The sequence below is a fragment of the Sorghum bicolor genome, chromosome 10, assembly GCF_000003195.3.
Source record: "Sorghum bicolor cultivar BTx623 chromosome 10, Sorghum_bicolor_NCBIv3, whole genome shotgun sequence".
NCBI lineage: Eukaryota > Viridiplantae > Streptophyta > Magnoliopsida > Poales > Poaceae > Sorghum > Sorghum bicolor.
In genome coordinates this window covers 19930207-19940973 of record NC_012879.2, presented here as the reverse complement: position 1 = coordinate 19940973, position 10767 = coordinate 19930207, and the positions used below count along the sequence as shown (strand labels likewise).

The following is a 10767-nucleotide window of genomic DNA, read 5'->3' as shown; positions in this document are numbered from 1 at the left end:
TGGTTGGGTACCGAGCTCATGCTAAGGTAGCATCTTGCTTGCTTGTTTAGGATCTTTTCAAGGTGCTAGAGAACTTAGATAGAGGGGTGTAGTCTTGGTTAGACCGATAGTTTTAATTCCGCATTTGTTTCGGTTAGCCGGCGTAATAAATTTAAAAAAAGACTATTCACCCTTCTTCTAGTCTGCCATGTGGACCCTTCATTGTCCTTTAGACGTATTGGTCCTGTTTAGTCAAAACTTTACTCTCCTTTTCTTTCTTCCATTCATCTTTAAATAGATTTTTTTGCAGCTTGTGTGTTTGCCTATGGGCAGAATATTGTAATAATTGGCGTGATTCCATCGGTTGATAGATGAAACTGGAAATATACTATCCTTTATAAAAAAAATGTAATTTATTTTTAATTAGTCTACGTTTAATACTTCAAATATGTGCTAGTATATTCAATGTCACCCTTAGGCCAGTCTCAATGTATAATTTTATGACACAGTTACTAAGACTATAAACTAGTTAATCGAGCCACATGAGCTTTATAGGGATGAAACTCCACTCTCATCTGATGAAACTCCTTCATTTGGCCCTGCCAAGTCAGCAATTTTGCTTATTTGACACCCTATTTAGGCCTTGTTTACTTCCAAAAACTTTTTCGTTTTCGGGACTGTAGCACTTTTATTTTTATTTGACAAACATTGTCTATATTTAGTGCTCTATGTATGTGTCGTAAGATTTGATGTGACGAGAAATCTTGAAAAGTATTTGGTTTTTGGGTGAACTAGACAAGGCCTCAAAGGATGCATAACACTTTATAAAACTTGTATCGAGACTACCCTTAAAAGTTTTCCTTTTTTAACGAGCCATCGCCATTTCACCCGGGCCGGCCCCAGCTAAGCCCACCTACCGCCTCTTTCTTGCTGCCACCAGTTGCTTCCTCCAGAACCTTGACCGACCCCAAGAGCTTTTTGCTTGGGCGGCGCCGCGCCGCAACACGCCGCGCCGGCCAAGATTTAGTTGGAGCGCAAGCAAGGATGCTGGATGCATGATGCGCCCGTGCGCTCCGACCTCTAGATCGCCCCCACACTCCTGCTGCAGCTGCTACTGGTAGAGCACTCCACGGGTACCCCTATCTCTCTCCGTCCCCCCACTTTCTCTCTAGATTCGGTCATTGATTTGTCTCCGCTACCAGCTTGGAATATGCAAATGTTTGGTTGCCTATTAGAGCTTGATTCTTACCCGGCGTCTATGGAGCAGGTGAGGGGATCCGCCAAGCAGACAGTCCAAATAAAGAACGAGCTGGTTCAAGCAGCTACGTTGGGACGAGCACTAGCGAGATCAAGAAGCTGGCGGCGAGCAAGTGGTGGGAGCGCGGCGGTGAGGGCGTCATGGCCGGAATGGATCCTGGCGGCGGCGGCGGGACTGCGTCGCACTACCTGGAACTCCTCCGCGCGCAGCAGCTGCAGCACCAGCAGCCGTCGGCGCCGCTATCCCCTTCCTCCCACGTCAAGATGGAGCGCTCCGCGCCGTCGCCGGAGAACGTCGATCCCGGCGGGGATCAGCCCGCCTTGGAGGGCAGCGGGGGGTCCGGTGGGCCGATGAGGAAGCCGCGCGGGCGGCCGCCGGGGTCCAAGAACAAGCCCAAGCCGCCCATCATCATAACGCGGGACAGCCCCAACGCGCTCCACTCCCACGTCCTCGAGGTCGCCGCCGGCGCCGACATCGTCGAGTGCGTCTCGGAGTACGCGCGCCGCCGCTGCCGCGGCGTATGCGTGCTCAGCGGCGGCGGCGCCGTCTCCAACCTCGCGCTACGCCAGCCCGGCGCCGAGCCCCCGGGCAGCCTCGTCGCCACCCTGCGCGGGCAGTTCGAGATCCTGTCGCTCACGGGCACGGTGCTGCCGCCGCCCGCGCCCCCGGGAGCCAGCAGCCTTAGCGTGTACGTCGCCGGCGGGCAGGGGCAGGTGATGGGCGGGAGCGTGGTCGGCCAGCTCATCGCCGCCGGACCCGTAGTCCTCATGGCCGCGTCGTTCGCGAACGCCGTCTACGAGCGGCTGCCGCTGGAGGCTGAGGAGGAAGAGGCGGCCACGGCAGCCGCAGCCGCTGCTGCTGCCACAGAGACCCAAGGCGCAGCGGAGCCGGCGGAAGGACAGCCACAGCAACAGGAGGCGTCGCAGTCTTCTGGTGTGACGGGTGGCGATGGCGGTGGCGGTGGCATTGGCCATGGCATGTCGCTGTATGATCTTGGAGGGAACGCGGCTGGCTACCAGTTGCCCGGAGAGAACTTCGGCACCTGGAGCGGTGGTATGAGGCCGCCATTTTGATACCAATCTCTTTCTCTTGGCAATTGCATTTGCATCACGGCAAGTTTGAGAAGATCCCGATCCATGACAGAGAAGCTCCTTAATCCTGCATTTCGGTTGAAGGCTACACTTTGACGAGGGCACGGAGGCCATGTGAGATGATTTGCTGAGAATGCATGCTGCCATGGTGGTCGACTGGAAATAATCCAGATCCATGTATACTTATACCATCTATGACTATGGAAAAGTGAGTACTACCGACGATGCATGTCTATTTTTTGGGTGATCTATTAGTCCAACAAAATCCAAGGAAGGTCAGTAGGTCCAGTGTTAACTGTTTAGAGACCATCCCTGTCGACTTGTCCTTTTGCTTTAGAACGATCTTTGTCAAGTTGTCATGACATTTGCCTTTTTAATAGTACTTGCGTTCTTTCTATTACTGGTTTCATCTGTTCATTTGTGTTTACCTCAGATTTGTTAGTTTTACTTAGGAAAAAATCACAATGAACCAACAGTAGACTTAATGAACATACGCATGCATGATTTCTTTCTTTCTCATAGCCACAAACCTACAATGTTTTTATGCCCACTTCATGAACACATAGTTAACATTCTCATAAAACTTTTTTTTTTGTCAGTACTCACCTTTTTCATGACTAGTTGGGTCCATCTTGTCCTTGACTTGTTAATGAATAGCCGGCCACAATTGTCAAAAATGATGAAATTTTGTTTACATGTGGGCTTGATTTGTTATAAAAGGAATAAGAGTTATAGTTCTCACCGGAGCCCACAGTTTCATAGGTTTAGGACCTTCTTGGAACGCAGCATATCCAAAACAAAGGAATAGAAAAAAATGCACAGGATTATTATTTAGAGTTCCATGTCACTTGCAATCTTTAGGAATTGGAAACACAGTAATTTTTCTAATGGAGCATTTGGATACAACATTGGAGAAACGTAGGAATTAGAAGAGAGACTAAGGGTCCTTTGATTGGGTTTTTCAACCTGCTTTTGCAAAAGCCAAAAGCCAACCAAAGGGTTCAAAAGTCACATAAGCTTTTTCCCAAAAGCAGCTTTCACTTTAGTACAAATCCAAAAGTACCTCTTCCTCTACTTTCACTGGCTTTTGAGATAAAAAATTTACCCACCATGTCATCGATTATGAGAAAATAATGTTTCGATATTTTCTTTTCTCCTCCCGTCGCACTCTTCTCCATACGCACGCCCGCCCGCCCCTTTGAGGAGTTCGCCACCCCTGTCGCTAGGCCTGACCGGCCGGCCCGCCGCCCGGCATCACCGGCGCCGTCTCCGGTTGGCCTCCGCCCCGCAGCCCCGCTCCGTCTGCCTACAGCACTCGGCCCTTCGAGGAGTCGCGCACTGGAGCGTGCCGCGGCTAGGGCTCGCCACCCCCGCCGCCAGGCCTGACCGGTCGGCCGCCGCCACGCTGCCTGGCGTCACCAGTGTCGTCTCCGGCCGACCTGCGCCTCGCAGCCCTTGTTTAGTTCACCCCAAAAATAAAAAACTTTTCAAGATTTCTCGTCACATCGAATCTTACGGCACATGCATGGAACATTAAATATAGACGAAAATAAAAACAAAAACTAATTACACAGTTTACCTGTAATTTGTGGGACGAATCTTATAAGTCTAGTTACTTCATGATTGAACAATGTTTGTAAAATATAAACGAAAATGTTACAATAGCGTTTCCCAAAAATTTTTGGCAACTAAACAAGGCCTAACACAAAGGAAAGTTTCCAATCACATGTTAGAATTCCTCCAAAATTCCTAAGAATTGAGCCATTATAAGTATAAATTTTGTTCCAAAGGACCACCTAGGAACAAATTTCTATAGGTTTACAACCCCACAACATTTCTTTATGTTCCAAAGGAGGTCTAAAATTTCTTTATGAATTTTATGTTTCCCAGAGATCTTACTAGATGTGCACAAAATATGACTAGTCTTTGAGATTGTTAGGCTAAGCCGCTAAGGTTTTGACGAGTTTGTAGAATTTGTAAAGACAAACTCAATACCATGTCTCGAAACTGTGGAACGAATGAACTTTTTAGGTATTCTGTAGGATTTCTGCTGATTACTGTAAAGTATTGAGAAAAAACTGGCTCTATACTTTGGCCTTGTTCAGTTCAAAAAAAAAACCCAAAAACTTTCAGGATTCTCCGTCATATTAAATCTTACGGTACATACATGAAGCATTAAATATAGACAAAAATAAAAACTAATTACACAATTTACCTATAAATCGTAAAATAATCTTTTGAGCCTAGTTATTTCATAATTAGATAATAATTATCAAATAAAAACGAAAGTGCTACAATATCCTAAACTAAAAAATTTTGGGAACTAAACAAGGCCTTGTCTACATTTCAATATGTGGACCTTTGTTTTGTTGGTGGTTAGAAATACCACAATCAATATGTTTTCTTATATGGTAGTATTTTGTTTGTCCAAAAAATATAATCCTTACTTTTTTAAGTCAAATAATTTGAAGTTTGACCAAAATTATATATGTAAAATATTGACATTTATGATGTAAAATAAATATTATTAAATTAATTTTGAAATATATTTTCGTAGTGAATATAGTTGGACATATAAAAGTTAATACTCTCTCCATCCCAAATTGTAAGTCATTCCAAGAATCTTGGAGAGTCAAACTTTTCTAAGTTTGACCAAATTTATATTATAAAATAATAATTATTATGGTACTAACTAAGTATTATTAGATTCTTTCTTAATTATATTTTCATAGTATATTCACTTTACGTTACAAATCTTAGTATTTTTTTATAATTTTAGTCAAACGTGAAAATGTTTTGACTCTCCAAGATTTTTGCAATGACTTACAATTTGGGATGGAGGGAGTACTATTTACTCTAAATTTAATTAAAATTAATTTAGATTGACTTTTATGAATCCGACAGTTGCATTCTTATTACATTGTTTTATGGAAGTAGTGAGTATAATATTGTTTATTAACGTGGATATATAATTTGTGAATTGGGAAATTAGTTATTTAGTCAAAGATTATGATGAAAACCTTCGTATCTACGGGAAGGTGAGAGAGAGAGAGGAAAGTTGTAGCACACAAAAAAGCTGCCAACTAGTCCTCTTCCTTCTAGGTGGCACTAGGGCCTTGTTTAGATCCAAATTTCTTTTAGACTTGGACATTATAACATTTTTGTTTGTATTTGGCAATTATTATCTAATTATGAATTAACTAGACTTAAAAGATTTGTTTCGCAAATTACAGTCAAACAATATAATTAGTTATTTTTTATTAATATTAATACTCCATGCGTAAGATTCGGTGTGATAAGAAATCTTGAAAAGGTTTTTAGATTTTAGGTGAAACTCGGCCTCGTTTAGTTTTAAAAAATTTTACAAAATAGACAATGGAGTACTTTTATTTGTATTTGACAAATATTATCTAATCATGGACTAACTAGTGAAAGGTCCTTGTTTGGTTTTGGTAATTGAGTGACAACTTAGGTGGACTAATAGTGTTTATGTGAGATGCACAGGAGATTAGTCCACACGTGATTATGTGATGATGGAGGAGCTCATTGCATATGAGACATGATATGGAGTCATGTGATCAAGGTGGAGAAGATCAAGATGAGGCTTGGCTTGATGGACCGGTTGCAAGAGTGAAGGGCAAGTCAGAGGCTTTGAAGTGAGGGACCGTGTGTGACGGTGAAGCTTGAGCAAGACTTGGCGCTGATGGACCAAGGCAATGGTGAAGAACAAGTGAGGTCAAGATTGATGAACCAATACAGTCACGTGATGATATGAAGTGGATTATATCATTTGGTGATTGGTTGATGCATGTGTTGCATCAACCTCGGAGGACAAGGAATGGAATGCGCAAGGCAAAGGTATAACCAAGGGCATTTCCATTTTACTGGTCATAGGTGTGTAGAGAATTATTATGACTGGATTTAGGATAGATGGTCGTACTATCAAGAGGGGTAAACTTGTTTGCATATCGGTCATCTAGTGCCACTTGAGCGATCTAACTTTGCATACGTGTTAGGATCAAGTGGTGTGGCAAGTTGATAGGCTAACTCCTTTGGGAAAATGTTTGTGAAAATGCTAACACACTTGCACATGGTGGTGTACACTTGGTGGTGTTGGCACATTTGCAAAGGATGTGGAATTCCTAGGGTAGAGAGAGGTTTGGGTTCCTCTCCCCCTCCCGCCGAGCTTGCATGGCGGGATTCTGCGCTTTTGAGAAAATGTAACGCATATTTTCTATTGTGCCAGTGGGAAGTTTGGAGAAGTTGCAGGAGTGTTTCTCGCTAAGGAACACTCACTAGACGCTGGTGTTGGCAGCATCGGACGCTAGACCAGAGTGTCTGGTGTGGTGTCAGTCTGTGGCTTAGGCGTGCAGAACGCACCGGACGCTGACACCGGACGGAGGGCGGTTAGTGTTTGCGCGTCCGGTGTGAAGTGACGTCAGCAAGTGCACACGAGTGGTTTCTGACTGCTAAGCATCGGACGCTGGGTTGAGCTCCCGGTGACCCAGCAAGTTTGCAGTGCTCTCTACGCATGGGTCCGGTCAGCACCGGACGCGTCCGGTGTGGACCAGCAGAGCGTCCAGTGTGGCTGGTGTAGGCATGTGCGCGTGATTAGCCATTGGCGGTAACAGTCGAGTTCAAACGGCTAGTGACACGTGGTTGTTTCTAGAGCACCGGACGCACTGTTCCAGCATCCGGTGGCTCCCTACAGTGAGTCCGGTGCCCTCGACTTTTGCCCAGTGAAAGGGCAATGGCTAGTTTAGCCCTTGGGGATACAAATAGGAGTGGTGGCCGGCCTTGGCTGGTGTTGAGCACCCTTGGGACTTAGTGTCCATGCTTGGAGAGTGCTAGTGAAGCCTCTAACTCACATATGCTTGATAGTGATCATCCGATTATGTCAGTGAGCGATTCTAGTGCATTGCATTAAGAGATTGCATCGAGTGGCACTTGGTGTTTGTGTTGTAAGCTGGTGGTGCTTGTTACTCTTGGAGGTTGCCACCTCCTAGACAGCTTGGTCGCTTGTGACTCCGTCGAAGCACACAAGGAGATTGTGCAGTGCTCCGGAGAAGAGATTGTGAGGGGAATAGTGCTCACCCCGCGGGAATCGCGAAGAGCAACTCTAGTGGATTGCTTGTGGCTTGGAGGATCCCCATCTTGAGAGTGTATGTGCGGCACCCGCTGAGAGTTTGGCTTTGGAATGCCAATTAGCTCGTGATCCATCAAGTGGGTGTATTGCCGCAACGAGGACGTAGCTTGGTGGCAACCAAGTGAACCTCGGTAAAAATCACCGTGTCAACATTGTCTACTCTTCTCGGTGGTTTGCATTCGTCTTACACAAGCGTGTACTTACATTCATTATACTTGTTCTTGTGTAGTTGCTCTTGTAATTAGTTTAGCTTGTGTAGCTTGCTAGTTACCTTCTTGCTTGTGTAGCTAGAAGTAGTTCTCTTGCGTGGCTAATTAGGTTTGTGTAACCTTGTTAGTCACATTGCTTAGTTTGTGTAGCTAAGTAAATAGCGCTGTCTAATTTGGCATTAGTTACCTTGTTATTGAGCTTGCTAGTGAGCTTAGGCTTTGTGCACTTTGCCTCACTAGTTTGTGTAGGAGCTCCCCCGGTTTTCAAAGTACTAGTTGCATAGGTTTGTGTGACCTTGCTCCTAGAATTGGTTAGGTGAGCTCTAGCTAAGGTAGCACCTTGTTAGCTCACTTAGGATCTTTTACAAGGTGCTAGAGATCTTGGATAGAGGGGTGTAGTCTTGGCTAGACCAATAGTTTTAATTTCACATTTGTTTCGGTTAGCCGGCGCGATAAGTTTTAGAAAGGACTATTCACCCCCTCTAGTCCGCCATCTCGACCCTTCAATTGGTATTGGAGCTAGGTCTCTTATTTGTGGTCTTCACCGACCTAAGAGGATGGCGGCTTATGGGCTAGATGTTGAGTGTCCACACTCTTTTGATGGCACACACTTTGCACGGTGGAGAAATTGAATGCAATGCAATTTTATGTTTATGTCTCCTGAAATATGGTGGATGGTAGATGTAGGCTTTTCTCATGTGTTGGATGAAGATGGTCTAACTCAAGCACAAGAGAAGTGCCTAGATCTAGACATCCAAGCTACTAACATCATGTATAGATCTTTGGATGATTGCATATTCGGAGAGATCATTGACATGAAGACCGCCAATGAGATTTGAGCATTTCTCAACGAGAAATATGGGGCAATCTCCGATGATGATTATGATGTGCCAAAGGTGGAGGCACATGAGGATGTTGAGCATGACCACAACACCGTGGTTGTGGAGGATTGCTCCACCTCATGGTCAAGTGATGATGACGATCGGTCAACCACAAGCTCACTTGACAAGATTGATGATGATGCCACAAGTGAGGCAAATGATGATACTACTTTGTGCACACTTGATGGTGAAGGTGATGGTTCATGCTCGAGCCATGATTATGATGCTACTACAAGCCCATCCACTACACCACATAGCTTCATGTCACAAGGTGACACCAAGGTATATAATGCTAATGTGGTTGATCATGTTGTCTCATATGATGAGCTTGTTAGTAGACTTTCTAGCATGACCATGTCTTTAGAAATTGAGAAAGCTAAAACTTTGAAATTTGAAAATGAAAATTCATTTCTAAAGACCACATTTGAACAACAAAAGCATCTACTTTATGTTACTACTTGTTCACAAGAGGAGCTAAAATTGGCTCATGAGGAACTTTGTGTTGCTCATGATAACTTGGTACAAGATCATGCTTTACTCACTAAGAAGCTTTCTAATGAAGAGACCAAAACTAGTGAGAGCTCATCACTTGGGTCAAATAATCAATCACATATTGTTACTAACCCTTGTGATGTAGGAAAGAAGCATGTATATCCACCTCTTGTGATGATTTATTATCTATGCCATGTTCTTCACATATAGATGCTTGTTCTATTTCTATGTCTTGTATGACTAACCTTTTGAAGGAGAACAATGAGCTTAATGAACAAGTGAAGAATTTGAGCAACAAGTTGGAGAGGTGCTACTACTCAAAAGTCACCTTTAAGCATATATTGAAGACTCAAAGAACCTATGGTGACAAGTGTGGCCTTGGCTTCAAGAAGAAGATGACAAAGGGTAAAAGAAAGCAAGAAAAGAGGAAGCTTTCTCATTTCATGTGCTATCGGTTCCATGAAGTGGGACATCTTGCTAATGGGTGCCCAAACAAAGAGAAGCTCAAGAAGATAAAAGAACAAGAAAGGCTAAAGCATGTCAAGTGCTTCAAGTGCCGCACTTGGGGTCATCTCACCTCAATGTGCCCAACCAAGCAATTGGTGAAGCATCAAGTGAAGTGTCAACAAAAGCCACAAGTTGAGCAAGAAAAGAAGCACGAAGCTCAAGTCAAGATCAACCATGATGGAAGAATAAGAAAACAAGAAGGGGTGGAAGAGCAAGGCATCCAATGCAAATCTAAGATGCCAAGATGATGATCAAGAATGAAGATAAGAAGAAAGCGTATGCTCACATCAAGTGCTTTGAGTGCATGAATGATGGACACTTTGCCTCGAAGTGTCCTACCAAGCTTGAGAAGAAGACTCAAGCAACTCTCAAGAGGCAAGGCAATGAGAAGCAATACATGAGCAAGGAAGAAAAGGCTCAATCCAAAAGAAGTTGCTACTTATGCCGGGAAAGGGGACACATGGCTTATTCATATCCCATAGGTGAGAATTCTAAGCCTATTTCCATCGATGATAATAATGTGCTTAGAAGAGATGGTGATGATACCTCTATGGTTACTATTGTACAACATCCCGCTACTCATACTAAGGCATCGCCTAAGTATGTTACTCCTAACTTGAGAGAACCCAAACTAGTTTGGGTACCATCAAAGAGTGGATGATTGATTGTAGGTACCATCGGCATTGAAGGCTCGATTCAATTGATCCTACATTGTTCATCATATGATTGAGTCAAGTATTGAAGCCTAGTGCACATCCAAACCCAATGGCATGACAAGATAGTGAAGTCCAAATGTACTACAACATACAAGTGTCATATTCAAGTTGTGGTGATTTATTGGATTATTTGATGGCTTGTAAATACATGATTTGAAGCTTGAAAATTAGATGATCATGAGCTAACCAAGGTATATATTTGTTGATCACATTCATTTGTGTGCATATGAGTTGATTGAATTGGATATATATGCAATGTTGCTTGCTATAAGGTGTTTGAATGGATAAATGCTTAGTAATTAAGTTTGAATTGATTTGAGTTGGATAAGTTCATGAGATTACTTTTATTAAGTGGATTGAATGGATTTATGTCTTGTGAAAGTATTCAAACAAGTCTATTTCAAGTTTGGTTCAATTTGAACAAGTATAGCTCAATTGCTTGAAATCCATCCTATATTGAAAAACTGAGCTAGCTGAAATCAAGCCTG

General features: G+C 43.6%; 1 protein-coding gene across 2 annotated transcripts; it reads left to right on the top strand.

Moving 5' to 3' along the window:
* LOC8072910 (AT-hook motif nuclear-localized protein 25) lies at positions 855-2728 on the top strand. Of its 2 annotated transcripts, none has more exons than XM_021449009.1 (2): positions 855-1096; positions 1247-2728. In XM_021449009.1, exon 2 carries the CDS (start codon positions 1378-1380, stop codon positions 2308-2310), a length of 933 nt encoding a protein of 310 aa, XP_021304684.1. In that variant the 5' UTR covers positions 855-1096; positions 1247-1377; the 3' UTR covers positions 2311-2728. The 2 variants fall into 2 exon arrangements, with proteins under 2 accessions (XP_021304684.1, XP_002438341.1); XM_002438296.2 differs by having other exon boundaries at positions 855-1112.